At 41.5% G+C, this 21109-nt stretch overlaps 1 protein-coding gene across 12 annotated transcripts in view; it reads left to right on the top strand.

The window, feature by feature from the left end:
* The window catches only part of ptprsa (protein tyrosine phosphatase receptor type Sa), a 202433-nt gene that overhangs the window by 141781 nt on the left and 39543 nt on the right, over nucleotides 1-21109 (top strand). For 5 of the 12 annotated variants that reach the window (XM_058638234.1, XM_058638235.1, XM_058638236.1 and 2 more), the window contains 9 exons: nucleotides 1234-1503; nucleotides 1670-2251; nucleotides 2825-2961; nucleotides 3103-3247; nucleotides 9661-9981; nucleotides 11280-11473; nucleotides 12769-12795; nucleotides 13896-14013; nucleotides 19923-20516. In XM_058638234.1, coding sequence (XP_058494217.1) covers nucleotides 1234-1503; nucleotides 1670-2251; nucleotides 2825-2961; nucleotides 3103-3247; nucleotides 9661-9981; nucleotides 11280-11473; nucleotides 12769-12795; nucleotides 13896-14013; nucleotides 19923-20516 — 2388 coding nt within the window. The remainder of the gene's footprint in view (nucleotides 1-1233; nucleotides 1504-1669; nucleotides 2252-2824; nucleotides 2962-3102; nucleotides 3248-9660; nucleotides 9982-11279; nucleotides 11474-12768; nucleotides 12796-13895; nucleotides 14014-19922; nucleotides 20517-21109) is intronic. The other 7 variants (XM_058638240.1, XM_058638245.1, XM_058638241.1 and 4 more) reach the window with 2 other exon arrangements.

Genomic DNA, 21109 nt, shown 5'->3' with positions numbered 1-21109 from the left:
CTACCTTCCTTTTACCCAGTTCTGTTCCTTGACTCCAACACACTGTGATAATAGACTCTCCAGTTACAACCGTAGTTCTTTCTCTGTGTATTTGTAGGCACATTCCTTGTTCCTCCGTACTTATTTTGTGTTAACTGGGACTGCGATGTGACAATGTGCCACCATCACATTTTGTCACATTAGCTGAAGAAAAACAAAAGTTTACACGGCATTGAAGAGGGTTACCCCCCCTTTATCCTCCTCCAACCTTCCCTTCTCTTTTTCTTCCTCTGTCACTCTGTGCTTCTCTGGTCCCTTTCTTTCTATCCTTTCCTCAGATGCCTTATCCTCTATCTTGTATTTCTTCTCTCCTCTCCAATCGTCTTTTGTCTGGGCATGCTAGCGACCCTTCAGTTATATTCCTCTATGCATTTTTATCTCAATTCTTATATCTGATTTTGTTATCATTTACTTCTTAATTTACCTCGGTCTATTTATGCATGCTGTCTGTGAAACTGATAGCTGCATCTATCAATGGAACCGTGTCAGATCTTAATAAGGCTTTGTCCAGTGGATCTACCCTAAACCACAAAAATCTGATTAAAGTTTCTCATCTTTAAGATATATAGGAAGTAAAGACAGGTGTCAAATGCAGCCTTGCACTAGAAGGTGTTTAGAGACTTTGTCGAGATGGTCAATTGCGCCGTAACCCTACACTTCCTGTGCTATGGGAGAAGCCTGCAATGGCCTACTTCCTGTTTGGCACTCGTGCTGGAGAGGACAGGAAGTTCCAGGTTGCTGTCTTGACCTCATGTGATAGCATTATCACACAACCTTTACGGCACTCTTTTGTAGTTGGTGATAAGATTATGCCACAATTGCATTTACGTCAGCAGTTCAGCTCCAAAGATGAGAAACTCGTAATAGATTTTTGTGTTTCTAATTGTGCTGTGATGGGTCAAATATTGGTCAATGGAACCTTGTTGCTATGAATCGTTGCTTTATTGTTAATCTATATTGTTGTTGAAGCAGTTCTGTTAGTTTAGTTCCTTCTCATTATTTGTATATTTTTATTTAAAAGTCTACTTATTTTATTTTGTGTTTGCGTTCACATGTTGAACCTTTTTTGTGTGGAGTACTTTCTTGAGAAGGGTCCATTTTCATCGGCCTCTCTTGTTACCTCTCCCTTTCTCTTTTTTTTGACTCCCTTGCCCTCTTTTGTCATCCTCTCCCCTTCTTCATGCCTTCTCCCAGTCCGGCGGGTGCCTCCTCGTTTCTCCATTCCACCAACGAGTCAGGAAATTATGCCTGGTGGCAGTGTGAACATAACGTGTGTTGCAGTGGGGTCGCCCATGCCTTACGTCAAGTGGATGCTGAACTCGGAGGACTTGACACCAGAGGATGAGATGCCAGTGGGCAGGAATGTTCTCGAACTGAGTAGTGTTCGTGAGTCAGCCAACTACACCTGCGTTGCCATGAGCAGCCTTGGCATCATTGAATCCGTGGCGCAGATCACTGTCAAATGTAAGAGATACCGGTGTTTAAAAAGAGTTCTTATGAAGAAGATCGTCTCATGTTTGAATTATACAGAACGTTGCATTTAAAATATTGAATATGTACGGTGATGATATTGCTCTCTGTCACTGTCATCATAAATGATTTCCTCCTTCTTGTCCCATCACCTTAACAGCTCTCCCCAAGCCACCAGGCACTCCCGTGGTTACTGAAACCACTGCCACCAGCGTGACCATTACCTGGGACTCGGGCAACCCTGACCCAGTGACTTACTATATCATCCAGTACAGGGCAAAGTCTCCAGACAGCAAGTATGAGACAGTGGATGACATCACCACTACACGCTACAGCATTGGCGGCCTTTACCCCAACACAGAGTATGAAATTCGGGTCTCAGCCGTCAACACGATTGGCCAGGGTCCTCCCAGTGAGCCAGTAGAAACTCGGACTGGAGAACAAGCCCCAGCTAGTCCGCCACGGAACATTCAAGCTCAGATTATTTCCCCAAACACCATGATGGTGCGCTGGGAAGAGCCAGAGGAGCCCAACGGGCAGATCAAGGGATACCGGGTTTATTACACCATGGATGACTCCCAGCCCATGAGCCTCTGGCAGATCCATAATGTCCAGGACAGCATCATCACTACGATCCAGAGTCTTGTTCCCCAGGAGACATACACAATCAAAGTCCTAGCATTCACCTCTGTAGGAGACGGACCCTTCTCGGAGCCCATCCATGTGAAAGTACTGCTCGGAGGTGAGGATAGAAAAACTGTTTGTGTCAACTTGATAACTGCTGTCTTTGAAATGTCCCTTTTTCATGTTTGGCAGTTGTGTATGACGTGGACACAATGGACAACCCAATGTTTAAATTATTGATACCAACTTGTTAAATGAGTCTTCATACAAAAGAAATGTGTATCGAGGAAAAGGGATTTTACATCCATTGAAGGACATGTTCAGCTGTAGTCTTTGTATATATACAGTGTGTTTTCTGAAACTTGAAACTGAATGTGGATACTGCCAACGATTCTTCCTGACATCAGAGACCCCACAACAATCGAGCACAGTTGTATCCTGCTTTTCCGTGAGACATAAATCGTTCTTGATTGATTAACTTCATCTACTCTTTTCAGTTTAGTTCCATATCATTTTAATCATTTTATGGCAAATTATGCTGGTCACATTAGTATGCAGATAACAAATGCACTTTTATCCAATATTTTTTAAATTATTATTTTTGTTATTAATATTATTATTATTTTTATTATTGGTAATTGATGAGTATGTTAACGTCTCTTTAACAAGATCTTCTGTGTTTTTTTTTCAGTTCCAGGCCAACCATCCAAATTCCGCTCAGGCGCTGTGTCTGACACCAGCATTGAACTGACCTGGGAACCTGCCTATGAAAAGGAAGGAATAATAAGTTATGAACTTCGCTACTCAGAAGGCAGTTTTGGCACCCAAGTAAGAAGTTTCTTTCTTAAAAAAAAAAAAAAAAAAATCTTACGAGTTGTATATCATGTCCAAATAAACCAACACATTTACTTTATGTGCAAGTGTTTTATATCAGACTTGCCCGTAACCTTTTTCTGTGTCCAACAACAGATGAAGAAAACGTTTGGACCCACGTCCTCATATGTTGTGGAAGGGCTCCGCCCAAACACTGAGTACCACTTCTCCCTGGCAGCTATTTCAAACAAAGGCATCGGAGCCTTCACAAATGACATATCCCAGAAGACCTTGCAAGCCAGTATGTAACCCTTCTATTGAGTCATCTCTCATGTTTTACTAGTGGGTAGGCTAACAAAGAGATTCTCCCCAGGAAAGCAGTGAAATGACGTTGTGCCTTTTGAGTGAATTCTTAAGAGGCTGTATTTATGTCCAATGTGAGTTCTCTACTGCATCATCATCTTTGAACTGTGCCTCTGTTTTTGGGCATAATCCGGGGTTCAAAGCTGATTCGGAAACATGAACTACATAACTAACTCTCTTTACTCGATGCAGTGTTTAATTCTTACTGAAACACGTGGTTTAATAGTTGATCATTTGTCCATATATTTGTTAACTATGTTACAGCGATGTGACGATGATATCTTGTACCTCAGGTAAAGTGGTATTTACAGTGTGAACTGTTTTTTTGGGGGGGGTGGGGTGGGATCTCACAATCTTTTCATTCTATCTCATCTTCTAATTTAGCTCTTGTACCAAATACTTGAGTGTACCCAGCATCGTCAAACAAATCAAGTCTGTAGACTTAAGGATTTTTGGCAGATTCTTTATTTCCGTTTCACTTCTGTCCATATTTGCTTTTCCTTTGTCAACAGCAAGTGCACTTTCCTCCACATGACTGAGACACAAAAAATGTCGGTTCTCCTCTTAAGACCACCAAGGCTCTCATATGAACGGTATTCAAAATGGGAATGGGGAATACTGAGATTAATTCATGCAGGAGAGAAAAACACCATCATCTGGATTTTCTTCCTGTACATCTGGTCTGCACTGATTATTTTTCTTTCAAGGATAGCAGGAGCACAACTAAATTATTTAAAACAGCCTGCTAAAAATAAACAGGAGTGATATCATAGCACACAGTAGTACATCCTGTAGAGAGAGACAATACACTCACATATATATATACTCTTATACGGGGGAGTGTTGTGATGGCATGATATGAAATTCATGTGTTATGGGTTAACACGGCAGACAGAGACGAACACAGATGTTGTGCGTTGACATTTAATACAGTAATGGTAAAGAACCTGGACAATTAAGCTGGATTTGTGGGATTACGGGTGGACCACTGTGGATCTCGATAATGCAGAATTAATAAAATCACAGAGGAAAAAAACTAAATACATATATGCATTCACGATTAAACTGTTTCATTATTTGTAATTAACTGCTCGTCTTTTACTAGACATTCCAGGGTATGCATTCGTTGTACATTTTACTGGGACATAGGAGAGCCATGGTGGTGGGAGTGGGCTTCTCTAAACACATTTTCTGTTTCTACCAGTGCAACTTGTTGGCTGTACCCCCCACATCTGGGCTGTGGGGGCATTGGAACAACCACTTCACTGTTCTTTTTTTGTTACCACTCAGCAGCAGAGCTACACTGACAGTGCAGAGTCACTGAGGGGAGCGCCAGTTTGCATGCAACACTCACTCCGGCCCACTGGGGTGCTGTTGAGAACCTGTCACTGCACTGTTGATCTTTGATCAGTCCAGGCATGAATGTACTTTACGTTCATCCAGCCCCATCTCTGTCTTGGCGTCTCTCAAGTGTGTGTGCACATCTTCACCTGTCGATGTGTGTTTGTGACGACTTCTGTTTTGTTTGCATTTGTTCTTAACTGGAAAACCACAAGCTGAATGGATTGGATACACTCCTTACTTTCTCTCTCATCACCCTGTTCCAGCTCTGTTCCTCTCTTTACCCCTCGTTCCCTTGTGCAATGGAACAGCAGCTCTCCTCCTTGGAATGGCTTGTCATCTCTTTGCTCACTTTTTGTCCTCCTCCTGTTATTTTGAGTTTTTATAAAAGTTAGAATTCAGATATTTTCTTTCTTTTTTTTTTTGTTATCATTATTTATATTACTTTCAGGGTTATCTGAAATAATATTGGTTTGACATCACTCCAGACTTGCTATTTTCATTTTGAGTTGGGTTTTTTATTGAACCCAAGCGCAACACACCCACAAGCAACTCGAACACAGCAGGCAGAGCATCACATGCTGATAGCATTGACATACTCTTTCCTATTGAGCAAGCATGGGGGAGAATAACTGAGTTTGACTGATAGCATTTCTCATGTCTCTACTTGAGATGAGGGACTCTTCCTTTGAACTGCCTCATCCATATAATTAAAATGGACAAAATGAATAAACTCGGGTTTATAATGTATCCATTTGCCCACCGTAGAAAATTGATACTACTTCATTGGAAATAATCATCAATTTATGTTCAAAGCGGCAACAAACTTTGTAAATATTCACTGTAAGTGCAGTCTTCCATGACAAGAATATCAAATATTCTCGGGCTGTCAATTTAATACTTACTTTGTTCATTTTATTTGTATGGGGGTTTCAGCCAGTGTTTTTTTTTTATTAAGAGTCCCCGCTCAAGTAGATGTGAGCTATAACATTTGGGTTCTCACTACTCAGGTCAAAGAAGTCATAAACTAGTCAGTCCAGCACAAACGATTTCCTGACAACACCAAAACAATAAATTACTTGATCTTTTGGATGCTCTAAGGTAAGTGAATGTGTGGTTCAGGGATCCAGTCTGCTGGCACCATTTTCTGTCCAGACCTGTCGGGCACATCCTTAATTATTTGGAAACACCAAGAGAGAACTGGATACACTGAATAAACAGTCTTTATCCACGATACGGTTTCATATTAAGCTGACATGTTTGTTGTTTGGCTGCTCATGCGGTTCAGCCATAGAAACATATTTGAGCACCCGAGTCACTAAAGAGCTCTGTGACCCACATAGCCTGCGTAAAATAATCAGTGCAATTTTACTCAACCGTATCTGACTAGGACCAGAAAAAAAAACAACAAAAAAAAAGGCACACATTACAAATTTTCTGATGTGCAGGAGCTCAATTTGTGGTTCTGTTGTATCAGCTGTATCATACATGACAGTAGACTGAAACCCTTTGCCATTGAGTGAAAAAGGAAGACAGACAATGTGATTTACCTGTTTGCTTTGTTGTCCATTACATGTGGTACAAAATGTTTGCCGATTGTCGAAGTTTGTGCTCAGTCCAAGCAGCAGTACCAGGGGCTATTGTCATGAGGACCATTCTGTCAAGAGCTTGTGGAAAGCCATTTAAGAAAAAAAAATAAATAAATCGTTCTAAAAATGTTATATTTGAAAAAAAAAAAAAAAAAAAAATCAGAATTATTTTATTGGGCTTTCTTAGTCGGTTTTACATCAAGCTGAAATAGATATTACTAGCAAGAGTGGCCCTCATTTAGAAGCAAAGCCTCTTGGGGTATGCTGCCACAGTCAGATCAGGTTGAGAGACCGTTACTGTGAGATCTTTCAGACGAGGCCGGAGTGTGTCCACAATGCGAGAGGGCTGCTCTGCATTTCTCTTAACTGTTACCCAGTTTCAGGCCATGGTAACAGGACCAGAGACGGACGGTGGGAGTGGGTGTTTAGGGGACCACAAGCCCCCAGAGTGGAAGATAAGAATCCCATTTCATAGCATCAGAATGAATTTCATGCTTTGAGATGAGCTGTGAGCCAAGGCCCCTGGATTGTCAGGCTTTGTTACACGTTTAGATTATACCTAGAAGCTGCCCGTGATCAGTCAAGTGCTATCTCTCAAATTAAAGTGGCAGATTCTGAATCCTCTGTATTTAGCCAAACAAGCCGTTTAGCCCCCCCACTTTCTGTAATTGCGGGAGGTTTTTAGATATATTGGTGTGTTTGTGTGAGCCACAGCATGCCATCGGGATTAATTCCATAATGATCTACAAATGCGAACATCCCGTCATTGGAGGCCACTGATGGAAAATACATTTCGAATCATGACACGTGCTTACGTTCGGGTCAGATGCAGAAGCATTGGCGCCGTGTCATTTCAAGAGTTGACAACAGGCATTGAGGAATGACCTGTATAGCTTAACTGTGTGTATAACGTGTGTAATGTGTATTCACAAAAGAGTGACATCGCAGTCTTTGTTCTCAGCGCTCCCAGTCATATCACAACTGACTTTAAAGCCGGAGAGAAGGATACCAATGAAGACATGACTAATTATTTGTCAAAAAGCATTTCGAGAACTCTTTCAGAGAGGCTTCTAAAGACCCTCAAGTGAAGCGTTAGCTGAATTTCCTCTTTTGTGGTTGCATAGTTCTAGTGTCCATAATCCTAGCACTGGCCTTCATGGGATGTGCTCATTATAAAAGCTGTGCCTCATCCAGTCTTGAACTGTTATCAGGCACGAGGATGCCTGTGCACTGTGATAGTCCGGCCCCTGTCAGATCCACTGTCCTTTTCCGGCACGGCAAAGATTGAGAACCGAGTGTTGAGCGTTCACTGTTGACATCGAGAGTTTGCAGATACAATAGGAGCGGAGGAAAGAAGCTGAAAGGCTGAAAGGAAATTCAGTAAGACCATAAGTAAATAAGCCCATTGGACACAGAGAAGGGTTTGGAAACTGTGGCAGAGGTTTTGTCCTATTTGTTGTGTCCTGGAACATTCTGTCTTTACTGAAAGGAGGCTTCTCTGATAGTCAAAACTCCTGTTGTTGGGGTTGTTTTTCTTTAAAGGTGCTCTAGCCAAAGTGAGACTTCTCTCAGAACAGTAGATTACAGTTTTATGAATTCAGAAATACAGGTTTCCCATCTTGCCTTCACTTTATTCATGTGTGTATTATGGAAATGATAGTTTTATGAAGACACACAGGCACAGGGCTATGAGAGTTATGAAATGGGATTCATATTGTTACCAAGGGGAGATCTTTGTGTATGTGGCCAAGTGCAAAAGAATATCATAAATTGGGAGCAATTTTTCGCCCGTCTAGCTTCACCCTCTCACAACCTTGTGGACCCTCCGGCCAAAAGACACATGAGTATTATACAGCCCTGGCTACAGCACAGAGCCAACTCTTTCCCCTCCCAATAACCATTTACATGGGTCCAAAACTCATAGTGATCTAAATTGGTAATATTAACAGTCATTGACTTAATAATTACAAATGGGATGTCATCATTTCTGGCATGATTTCTGGGAGGAAAAGTGTTGCAGTTCACTCTGTACACTCTGTAGTCAGGTGCCGGTGGTAAGAAAGTCTTACAAATGTGATATATATGGGAGCAAGGTACGTATGATGCAGAAAATACTTGTGATTTTGTTTTTTGTTTGTTATTCAGTTGTGTTTTTTTTTATTATTTATTATTTTCTGTCGTATGTTCATATTTTCAGTTTTTGCTAAGTGTTGTGTTTGTTTTTTTTTCATTTTTACTCATGTGTTGTGTTTTTTTGAACCAAGACTGATGTAGTGGTTCTTTCTTTTATTTCAAGTCACATGGGTTACAGAGAAATTCATTTCCCTAGTACACCCTCCCTCATAACTTTCTTTGAAAGTGTCTTTTGGAATGAGATCATGCTGCCCTTTCCATGGGTTTCATTTGAGTTCTTTTCCTAAGTTGCTTTGGATAGCACGCTTTTTGTTTAATTTTGTCAACCTTTTTTTGCCGTACATCTCAGACAAAAACGTAATAATGAACGGGCTTTGTAGCAATATATAGAAATATTATAGAAATATAATTAATGTCCATATAATATCAAACTCTGGATGAAAAGGGAAAGCGTTTTATCGCTCCTTGCAGGAGCTTAGCACATACTTTAGACGTGAGAAGCATTGAGTTTAGTTTTGAAGGTTCACAGATGTGTAGCTTTTAATGTGTTTTGGAAGCACACGTGAGAAACAAAGAACAACACAAAAAAGCTAAGGATGGCAATAATTGCAGAGACATTGATGGGGAAAATTAGGGGTTTAGTGCTTAGGACCGCCATGTTTTCCCCATTGCCAGATTGGTTAACGACTTAAACCTCAGCTCACAGTGTTATATTTCAACGGATAGGTTTATCTCTGTCAACATGGCACAACACTGCAGTATTGATTGTAGGTAACAAATAATGTTGGATTTAGGGTATTACCTAAAGGCTTTCACTAGAACGACATGAGCAAGTTATCTTCACGTGTCTGCATGGTGCCACACCGCATCAGCAGCCTCTCAGTGACAACACTTACACTGTTTCTAGTGGAAAGGACTTTTGTCTTTCAAAAATTGTCCAAACAAAGTCAGAAACATGTTTAATTGAATTCCTCTGTAGCAGCAATAACTGAACACTTTACCCAGACCATAAACCAGGCCATCTTGTTTCATTATTACACAAGATTGAGTCAGTGTCCATTTACACAGTTTTGTTGACATTTGCTTGACAATTTGATTTTTATTTGTTTTGCAATTTTTTTGTTGGAATTACTCTTGTTTTTATTTGAGTTTAGAATTTTCTTTTATCATTTTCTTTATCTCTCCCATCTTTTTATTTTTTTGTTTTTGTTTTTGTTTTTTCAACCCTTCCTTCCCTGACCTCCTCATCCTCGACCCCCTCCCCTTCCTATCCTTTCCACCTCACCAGAGCCCTCAGCCCCCCCTCAAGACATAAAGTGCAGCAGCACCAGCTCCACCACCCTGCTGGTAAGTTGGCGCCCCCCGCCTTTGAAGAGTCAGAACGGTGTCCTGGCGGGGTATAGGGTGCGCTACCAGGTTGTGGGCCCATCAGAAAGTGGCAGTGATGACATGGAAGCCGTGGAGGAGCCGACGGTTCCTGCCACTGAAGAGCAGGTGCTGCTGCAGCGGTTGGAGAAGTGGACCCAGTACAAGATCACCGTGTCCGCTTTCACAGTGATTGGGACAGGCCCTGAGAGCGAGCCCCTGATCTGTCGTACTGATGAAGACGGTACATGAATTTTTATAGAACTTAAACTTAAGTGCATTATTGTTTTTGTATAGATGTAGTTTCATAGATGTCGATGTACTTCAGTGACCACTCAAAAGCTGTGTAAACCACATTGAAGTCAACCATTAAATTATAATGCACTTCAGATATCAATTGCGTAATATATATATATAAAAAACAAAAAAAATTAACAAGCCAAATTGTTATAGTAAAATGCTTTTAACAGGATCCCATCGCTCCGCTGAGATTCACAAGAATTTATGAATGCTTTACACTGCAAGGCCACTCCTGGAAGTAGGCTGGAAGGAAGCTAAAAATGCAAGTCCATGTGTCCTCTTAGTGTCTTAACTACTCTGGGTTGATCCCAAACTACTGAGATTAGTAATGTGTGTCACTCACAGGCAGTCTGGGAAAAGAGAACGCACTCATTTCTCACGAATATACTCGTCAATAGATCTTAGGTTCCATTTAAGCTTGTCATTCCTCTGTGTGTGCCACAACTGTTAACAAGATTGACACAAAGAAATGTCCATGAGACAGAAAGGCCAAGATGTGAAAGAACATTCTAAAAAAAAAAAAAATATTGAACAGCTGAATTAGTTGAACAGTAAAATACATAAACGAGACGAGTAAAGATGTGAGAATGGCACAGAACATCTGATTCACCGGCGGGTTACAGTGCCATTTTATGCTTTTGTTGCCACTGATGTACAATGAGCTTAAATTCTCACTATTCCTCATTTAAAAGACACCGTAAAGCTGTAGTAAATTTCCCACTGTCGTCGCGATAAAATTGTGTAGATAAAGAAATAAGAGCAATGGCTAAAAGGCAGGAACGATTTTGGCTGTAAACAAGATTGGTGATGATCCTGGGGAAATGGGGTCCTGATTTAGGGAGGACAGGGTTGAAGTGTTTGTGTAGGAGCAAGTGGGGGCCAGTTAAGTGGAAGGGTTTTATTACCGGCACATCTTTCTTTGACAAAGCCAGTCCATGGCACATCAAACAGGCCTGAAGGCAAAGACCTGCCCTCACGACTGAGGGATGAGATGCCAGTGATGACAGACTGACATGGCTGACACATATTGAGAAAAAAAAAAAAAAAAAGGTAGAGCAGATGGGGGGGAGATAGTATTGGTGTGTGTGTGTTGTGTGGATATAGTACTATAATAATTCTAGCCTTTTTTTTTCCCAGTATATCTCATTGATTCTGTGTCAGTATGTCTCTTTTTTGTGTTTGTCAGACAATGTTTTGTGTGTTTCAGTGCTGGATTTTAAGTCTCTGTCTTGTCACCCATAGTTCCGGGGGCTCCTCCAAGGCGGGTGGAGGTGGAGGTCCTCAACTCCACGGCGCTAAAGGTGATGTGGCGCTCCTTGACGCCTGGCAAGCAGCACGGTCAGATCCGTGGCTACCAGGTTCACTATGTGCGGGTGGAAAATGGCGAGTCGAGGGGCCTGCCCCTCATCAAGGACGTCATGCTGGCTGATGCCCAGGTATGAGGATCTCACAGTTTACTCATGCTTCACAAAATGTAAACCCCGACCACAGAGCGCTCTCCTAAAATGTGTCAATGGAGATTTAGCCTACGTTAAATCACATATAGTCCACGTCAGCCCTTGAATCTAATACAGGTAATGATTTAAAATTTTTAAAAAAAGAAAGAAAGAAAGAAATAAACCACCTACCCTGCTGTGGCTGTGCAAATATTGCAGTATTGCTGTCATTTCCTCTCCCCTCAGCACACAACAAAAACTGTAATCAAACCTTCAATCATCGAGACCCCCCCCTTTTCTTCCTCCTTCGCTTTTATTAAAACTATGTAGACCACTGCTTTATGGCAACATCCACCATGGAATTTCTGATTGTCTGCTTGTATAAGATGCAGATATTCAAAGAAAACCCTGATTATAGTTTGCTGTGCCTGGGGCTTGTAAAGTAAAATTGGCATGAAAACATTTCACCAAAAATCATCCCCCGCTGACAGCTGGAATTGTAATGGAGCCCTCTGTAATGGCCTTCTTTCTTTCTTCTCTTTTTTTTACACAACTTGCAAAACTGACAACACAGTGGTAGACGAATCCTGCCAAAGTGGGACTGTTGTGCACAGCAGCAATCATTAAATTATAGCCTTGAAGCAATAGGGTAAACAACACAGGGAAAGAAAGAAAAAAATGCAGCGCTACATTTTGGGAGAATGAATAAAAATCTATTTCTTACAAGTCAATAAAGGAAAGCGTTCAAGACAAACGCCGCCAGCATCACGTTTACATGTCTGGCATTCAGCTGACGCACAAAGTCAAGTATAGAATGAGCCTAAACAACTGGCATTGTAAGAAGTTACTTTAGATACTTAATTATAAGATCCAAATCTGCTATGCATCTACGAGTGCCAGGCAAAATGTAATTCAAGTTGTCTATTGTGTTCGTATTTTTGAAAAAACAATTCATCTTGAACCCCTGAATGTCAAGTGTCTGAGTTAATACTGGTACAGCTTATCATTATCTTGCATAGTGACATGGTTAGTAACATCCAGGCCCCACAGCCAGTCCTTTCCATCTCTCAGCCTTGTTTCAACTGCTCCTTAATACTTCAGCAGCTACTCCTTTCTCCTTACCTCACCAAACCACTGACCTATTTCTGATAGCAACGCTCTGCGCCCGAACCTCTGATGCCTCTCTTTCTCTCATAATACGATTTCTTTCCCTTTCTTTTCTCTCTCTGTTTTTAAAAAAAAAAAAAAAAACATTGCTTTCTCTCCTGCACTCTCCTCTTTGGCGGGGGGGTTAGTGGGAAACGGACGATACCGCTGAATATGTGAGTACGAAGTTTTCACCCGAGTGCTTTGTGTATCTGAAGGCCTGTACAGCGGGCATTGCATCAACCTGCTCGGATTTACAGAGTACGCAGACCCTCCAGTCTTTTATTCAGTAGAGCAGAGTGGCTTAGAGGTTTCACCTCAGCTGTCTGGCTGGCCGGCTAACCTCGATACTACCTTACCACTAAGAAAAAAAAAACCTTGACAAAATTCCCGTCCAGCTTCTACATAATTGGGGTTGATGCAATATCCACTGGGCAATGTGCTTGGAATGCAAATTCTCCTTTTGTCGTGCTGTGTGCTGATAGAGTATGTTTTGTCTTGTGGTGGTTGTTGTTTTCTTTTGTGTGTGTGTATGATTTTTAAATCTTTTTATTTAATTTTTTTTCCGTGTGGTACCTTAGAATTACTGTTATGCCATGGGTTTGTTTTGACTTTTTCTGTATCGTGTGTATAAAGATACTGAGGCATCTCATTCTGATGCTCTTTGCTAACTGCACTTTCGTTTTTTTTTTGTTGTTGGGGTTGTTGTTGTTGTTGTTGTTGTTTTTTTGCAACAAAGAGTGCACTCATTCTGAACCCAGATGTGAAACCTCAGTCTGACTGCATTACGTGAATGCCATCTCAAGTGCAAAACAGTACTTATGCCTCATTTACCTTTATTGACCTCTCCCATCACTCTGCCAACCAGCCTGTTAAAAACCACATTCTGCGTTCATTCAAACCTGCTCCTTTGAAAGATTCATTAGAATTGATTGGAAGCCTCTCTTTGAAGAGGACTCAAGGTAACTTAATGGCTGAGGTTAGAAACCGCCAAGCGAATGGTTTAGAATGTATTCAGCATACATTTATCAAAAAGTTAAGTTGTTGATTGGAATATTGCTAAAGAAATTAGAAGGGGGAGAGACTTTCCATTTACATCTATAATGTCCCTCCTCCACCTCTAGGGATTCGCCCATTGGAATTAATATTGGCAACCAGGAGACGTTTCACTCTGATTAACATTCTGGCAGTTTGAGCTGCATTAAATGGGGTCAACTTGTCAAAAATTGAAGTCACATTTTGCCTTTTCTGTCGATTCCCTGTTTTTTTTCCACAGGAAATGGTCATTGGAGGACTCAAGCCGGACACCATGTACTCCATCACGGTGGCAGCATACACCACCAAAGGTGATGGAGCCCGGAGCAAACCCAAGCTGGTGGTGACAAAGGGGGCAGGTCAGTACAAGAACACATGATCTATTTTGTCCATGCTGCAATGAAGGCAGCGTATACTAGGACCCTTGCTTGTGGGTTCCTCATCGCTCCCGTCCCCGCTCACAGATGTGTGTGTGTTACAGGTGTCAGGTAGTGTGACACTGCCAAAGGGGCTTGAGTGAATGCTGTCACTCTCCATCCTCCTGTCAGGCACAGCTGACTGATATGCCAGTCCAGTGCTTTCAGTCTGCCCCTCGGATGGAAAGCCTCCCCCTTTTTTTTTGTTATTGAAGTGAAAAGAAATGGTTGGTGCCATAGAGGAAAGATAAATAGAAAAGGGTTAGAGGTGGGGTGAAGGTAAACCTCAGCAGCATTATTTTTCTCCAGAGGTAAAGCGGTTGCCTTCGCTCCATGAGATGTCAGGGTAGCCTACAGGACTCTTAGTTATTTTGGGATTTCTTTAAAATAATGATGAATTTCCTGAGATCTGTGTTTGGCAGTGAAAACAGTGTTGCCACAAAAAAAAATCATATAGCTCACACAACAGTCTTATATGGGACTGCTATTAATGTACTGGCCAAAAAAGCCTTTGTTACTCATAGTTTTTATTCACTCATTCATTCGCATTTTCTGTCTTTTATCCTCAGCCTATCACATGATCAGCACAGATAAATTCACAAACACAACTTTTACTATTTCAAGCCATTTTGATTCTCATCTTAACCCAACCCCAATCTGCATGTCTCTGGATGGTGGGAGGAAGCTGGATGACCCGGAGAAAACCCACATAGCAAAGTCCACACAGAAGCCAGCCTGTGTTAAACCAAGATTGAAACCGGGAACCCTTTCGCTGAGAGGCACCAGTGCTAACCACAGTGTCCACAGTCCCCAAAAAGAATATTATTATATTATTAGGAGTAGTAATAGTAGTCGCCATTTTCCGGCTAACATTTTTTAGTTGGTTTTGACTATTCATACATCATTATTATTACATTCCGACATGGATCTCATCCTTTCAACACAGTTTTAACCATGCAATTTAAAAATGAAAGACATATTCAGCCACATTAATTCCTCTATTTACTTTTTAGAAGCACAAAAAAAAAACATTCACACAAAAACACATTCAGAAGCAGCAACTGTCTTCCGCCTTGTGAACCCCCTTTTGAAAACATAATGGCGCGAACAGTGACATAAATAAAGAGCATCATAACAAAAGATGTTTTCAGTTCACGTCAATGGCCATGTCTAGTCTTATCACAGACGTTTCGAAGACAAGTCTTTCTGGTGGTTAGGGGTATCAGAAAGCAGCCAGAAGAATCCATCTCAGGATAGATTTTCTTTTTTCTTTTTTCTTTAAGGATACAAAAACAAGTAGAACTGCACACCTATTTGTAAGTCAGTGACAAACAACTTTTATTCTTGAGCTGGAACTGTTTGTTTACTGAATGGAAGCCAGGTTTGAAAAGTGCCTTTCTTCATACTTTCCAAACTCTTTCTTTGAGGAACAAGAATGGCCAATGAGAGGGGAAGTATGTGAGGGGGCCCTAAAGGAGGCTTTATTGACAAAAGATTCAAATCTTTCTGTCTGCAAGTGTTGTTATACTTTCTAATTGGGCCCTTGAAAAGTTTCTCAAATGGCTAAAAGGTGAAGCAATCCCTAAACTTTTTATCCTCTTGTTATTGTTCAAGTTTAGGTGAAAAATGTATGAGCTCTGTATTATGACAAACTTTTCCAAACGTCGACAAGCAAAACTAACCTCAACAAACGATGGCATGCTATAGCATCTACCACATATAACCTGTGACTCAGGAAAAGGAGATCTTAGAACAATGGAAGGTCATGAAGAAAGATGTCAGTTACACTGTCCTGTTGGGTAATGATGCAAGGCTTGCAGGTGTTTGGTGGTGTTGATAGGTGAAGTTACAGTATATGTGGAGGTTTTGTTTGTGCACCCATGTTAAGGTGGTTGAATTATTCATTCCTGGTATTGCAAGTCAGTGTTGATGCTTTAAATGAACTCACTCACAGTCTTCTCAAAGGAGCATTGTAGATATTAGTGGACTACGCCTGCCTTGCCCTTGCAGCATCTTGTCAGCTTACAAACGCACATCGCCATCCACATAGCATTATTTTATTGGGATTGCAGCATCCTGTAAAAGGATGATGGATAATGCATGCTTGCGTGTTCCAAATGGTTAGGTGCTTATTTCTATGCTGAATGCAGACAACTGCCTTGAAACATTGGCCCCGAACCCCATGATAAGTAACTTCCTTATCAGGATTTTGATCCTCCAATAAAACATTGATGTAATGGTCCTCTCTCTACCTACTCTCCCCCCTCTCTCTCCTTCTAATGCGCGCTCCTTTAATTGCTTTTGCCTCCCAAATTAAATATGTAAAATTTCGTGGATTTGACTCCATGACATTTTCTACCCTACCAATTACAGGTGTAAATTCATCACAGTGAAGGATAAAAAAAAGAAAAAGAAAATACCTATTGCACCCATTTCCTTAAATATTTAATTATTCATTATCTAGCTGCACGAGTGAATCAGTAGATCTTTTTGGTCGTCAAGCCACGGCAAAGTAGAGAAACCTATATCCATGCTGAAAACTAATCTAAAAGTGCATATGTATATATATATATATATATATATATATGTGTATATACACTGTAAATCCACCTTGTTTCACGCGGATAATACAAAGGTAATGTGTTTATTTGTATGCATGCTGGTGTGTGTACACATGCCTGGCATGCACAAGAGAGGAAATGAGAAGGTAACTTGATTGCCCCTTCTCAATCAGGCTGAGTGTCAACAGGAGGCTTTTAATACTGTAGCCTGATGGGAAGCGTGCTAGGAGACCCACAAAGAGGGATTGAGCTGGGATCGACCCTGAAATGGACATGGGGGGGGGGGGGGGCGGGGGGTAAAAGGGAGAGTGTATGGTGGAAAGAAATTAATATTGAGAGGAGGAGAGGAACAATCAGGGTGTACAAGAACTTTGGCCCTTTCTGTGGCAGATTGCTCCTTGTCCCCTGTCACCTTCATCATCCCTTATTCACATGCCCTCATTTTCTCCCCCCCCCACAAAAAAAAACAACAAAAAAAAACACATACACACATGCTGTGCACGCCATGAAGTCCTGAGTCCCACCTCCTTCCATCATCAATCCGCTGGAGCAATTGTCATGTTACCCCCTCCCCAGAGTGCAGTAGGCCACTTTTTTTCTCTATGTACAAATTGTGCAATTTCATGAATACAAAGGCTGTAACATTTGGTGGCCCACACACACACACACACACACACACACAAGCGCTGTTTCAGACTTATCACTGGAGCATTATCTCTGACTGTGTTTCCTTGATTAGTGGTGAATATAGAAGCAGAGTGGTTTTTCTTTTTTTTTTTTAAATGACACCAAGCTGAGCTATAGTATGTATGTGAGGAGCATTCGTCTCATACTAACCCCCACCCCCACCTGCCTTTTTATTACCGACAAAGGCTCAGCTGACTGGCCACCATCTAGCCAGCCACCCCCGTCTTCCTCCAGCAACAGTCGTCAGAAAGAACCATTAAGCAGACAGGAATGAATAATATGTGCAGAGGAGTGAGGCTGTGTAGAGTGGATTGCCTTGTGTGTGCGTGCGTGTGTGTGCGTGTGTGTGTGTGTGTGTTCCTGTTTTGTGTGTAATAGGACAAAAAAAAAAATGTATCCCGTATGTTGGAACATGTACCAAAAAAAAATACACACATGCGCAATTATACTATTCCACCAAGAGGGAGTACTGTTGCTGTAGACTAATGTTAGCTTTCTCCAAATTACTTTAAGTCCATACTGGGCAACAAGCCAAACAGCTCTGTGTGCAGCTGGAATTGGGATGTAGGAGCCGGACTGGCTGCAAAGCTCCATAGCATTACTGTAATCACAAACATGTCCGTCCACATCGTCCATTATGTGCACACACACTCACACATACACACTACAGACACGAAGAAGGGAAATGTATCCGTGTTTTGTGGAAATCTAACTAAAGTTGCACAGTAAAGAAGAGGTAATGATTTGCAATGAGCTTTTTCCAGCATTTTTGATTCATGCTGAGAAAAGTGTCCAATTTGATGCCGACCCAGCTTGTCAGCTTTTTTTTTCCCAGTACATTTACATGCATGGTCGTATCGAGCTAAGGCCGTAGTCGGACTAAGAGAGGCAACTGGACAATCTGCAGAGTCTGAGTATACATGTGGAGGAGAAAATTGATTTATTGGCCGGGTACGGTCTGACTCCACCTCCATAGGTGGTGTAGGTCACCATAGGTCTCTATAAGCTAGTGCGTATTGAATCACTTTCCTGTTGACCTTTACGTCTCAGAAAAACAAACAGCGGACGGTGAGATGGATCGTGGTGTGGTTCTGTATGTTATGTTAATGTGATACAAATTTGATGGAGCATGGCTCTCGTGGTTGCTGTGTTGTCAGAGGAACCACAGTCAATACAGTATTGTCATCTGTTTGGTGCATGCGCAGGACGCCAAGTCGGACTCCAGTTCGAATAAGCGTATACATGCAGGAGTAATCAGACTATGTATCGCATTATCCAGGTATGTTAGTCCGACTGAGACTAGCTCAATTTTAGTCAGACTAACGTGTTTACATGACATTAAGAAAACTGAATTATTGTCTTAGTCCGACTAAAATGGGACTTCAGTTGGTACTAGTGGTCTCACAACCTTACAACAAGGCATCAAACAGTTGACTGAAGAAACTTCATTGTTGTATTGGCTGCATTTTTCATCCAGCCAGTTAAAAATAACAAAAATAACATGGGCATTTGTGATTGAGTATACTTGTATATTTATGTTACAAATGTGAGTATGTCCACTCATTTGTTTTGTACCGCTTAGCTGTCCTGCTGGTGCCCTGTGTTTCTGAGAATAAAGTCGGTCAAGATAGAATCTATCTCCTGAGAGAAGCGACTCAACTTAAGAAGTGAGCATATCCAGTAACTGCTGCTGCTGCTCCTGCTGCCTCTGTCACACCGATGAGGCCTTTAAATGAGGGTTAAGTTGAGATGTGTGTCATCAGTAAGACAAGTAAAAGTGGGCCAATCTAAAAAATGGTGTCTGGACCACGAGTGGAGATCATTTATTTTACGACAGGAAATTACTCTTAACGGCTAAAAGAGGAACTGTTGTATGTTTGAAGTTTTAGTGATGCCTTTCAGTACATAAATGATTTTATCTGGATCTTACATTTGTCATGAAATGGTTATGGGTTATAGTGATCACTGAATAATTTAGAGGCTCTGAAGGTCCTCCACATAAAGCTCCATTCAACACAACCTGGCTCTTCTTATAACAATGTTAACTAATTCATTATTAATGGCTGAAATTTAAACTCTCAGTGTCAGTGTGTTTCCTATGAACTGCCAATATTATCCATGTGATTATTTTGATATTGTGAATTTTTTACTGTGCAGTAAAATAGGACAGTTATGATAAAGCTGTCTGTTTTATACTTTAATGTTTCAGGCTCTATGCAACAGCGGCAATAGTCAGTCCATGCTTCAAACCCTTGTGTTTTTTGTCTGAAGACCATTAAAATTGTATACATTAAGTCACTGCAGTATTTCTTAAACTTGGCAAACTCAGCTAAAACGTCTTTGGCTCTGAGCAGCATTTTGCACTGTAATATTAGAAGGAACAAAGACTGCATTTCATGATTTTTAAATCAAATTGTTTTTCGTTAACATGCTGTTGGTTCAATTAAATTACATTATGGATTGTTTGAAACGTAATAATTGTCAGTTGTGACCAAGATCTTTGTGTTAAACTTTAAAGCCTTAAAGTCCAATTAAAGATACATGTTCTCATTTAAGTGGAAAAGCACAGAAGCTTAAGATTTGTTTTATGTTCTCTCCGTACAGTGCCGGGTCCTCCCTACTTGTCAGTGGCTCAGGACTTGGAGACGTCAGCTGTTGTTCGCTGGGACCCTCCAGACCTGATCAATGGCATGGACCTGCAGGGTTACCGGCTCCAGTTTGGCCGCAGAGATGTTTCTCCTTTGGCCACACTGGAGTTTGCTCCCCAAGAGCGGCAGTATTCTGTGGGCAACATTCACCAGGGTGCCACATACCTCTTCAAAATCTCAGCCAAAAGCAAGGGGGGCTTTGGGGAAGAGGCTGTTGTGGAACTCAACGTGCCTGAGAATATGCCAGGGGGATACCCTCAAATTAACGAGGGCTCCAATGTGACATGCTGCTCTGTGCAGCTGTCCTGGTCTCCACCAGTGCTGGCGGAGAGGAACGGTGTAATCACAGAATACACTTTGGCCTATAAAGAAACTAGTGCCAAAGGAGCACCACAGGAGCTGCACTTGCCCCCCAACCTGTCCAGCTACGTGCTCAACAGCCTCAAACCGAACTCAGCATATGATGTGAAAATTCGTGCACACACCAGTGTAGGTCCAGGGCCCTACAGCCCTCCTATCCAGTATCGGACCGTGGCCTTTGATCCAGCAGGTAGGACTTGCCGGTTTCTTTCCCAGCCCAGTTGACAGGGGGTTGGAATTTGACTAAACACCATGTGCAACAACACAGAATTGAAAACTGCCACACCCCCTCCCTCAACCAGCCTCACTTGTCCTCGAGAAAGAGAGAAAAAAGAATAGAAAGTGTTTGCCGTGGGATACTCACTTCCCAATTAAGGTAATACGTAAGTCAGTAACTTATAGTCAGTCATTTTGAGAAAGAGGGGATCAGCATATGAGTTCAAGGTAAGTGCTGTTTGATCAGACACTCCTGTCAGTCACCTTTGCAGCCATGTGCCAAGCATACTCACGCAGCTAATGTCATCTCACATCCCCAGTTTTCAAACAAGGTAGGACCTCAATCATACCCAGTCACACCAAGATTATGTTTGGACTATTATTTTATTTTTTTTAGAGTAAAGCTGATTTTGGTTCTTTATTTTTATTTTATTGTTCTTTTAAGATATACCTCCCTTCCCAACTCCCTTCATCTCCCAGTTCCTCCTTCCCCTCTTCCTCTGTCTCTTAAGGGGACAGCTTGTGGCATGGCATCCTCCAGATGCACTGCTGAGGATTGTTGGCATG

This window comes from Solea solea, chromosome 9, assembly GCF_958295425.1.
Source record: "Solea solea chromosome 9, fSolSol10.1, whole genome shotgun sequence".
Classification (NCBI taxonomy): Eukaryota; Metazoa; Chordata; class Actinopteri; order Pleuronectiformes; family Soleidae; genus Solea; species Solea solea.
Note: the sequence above shows the minus strand (reverse complement) of the source record. Positions and strands in the feature narration are given on the sequence as shown.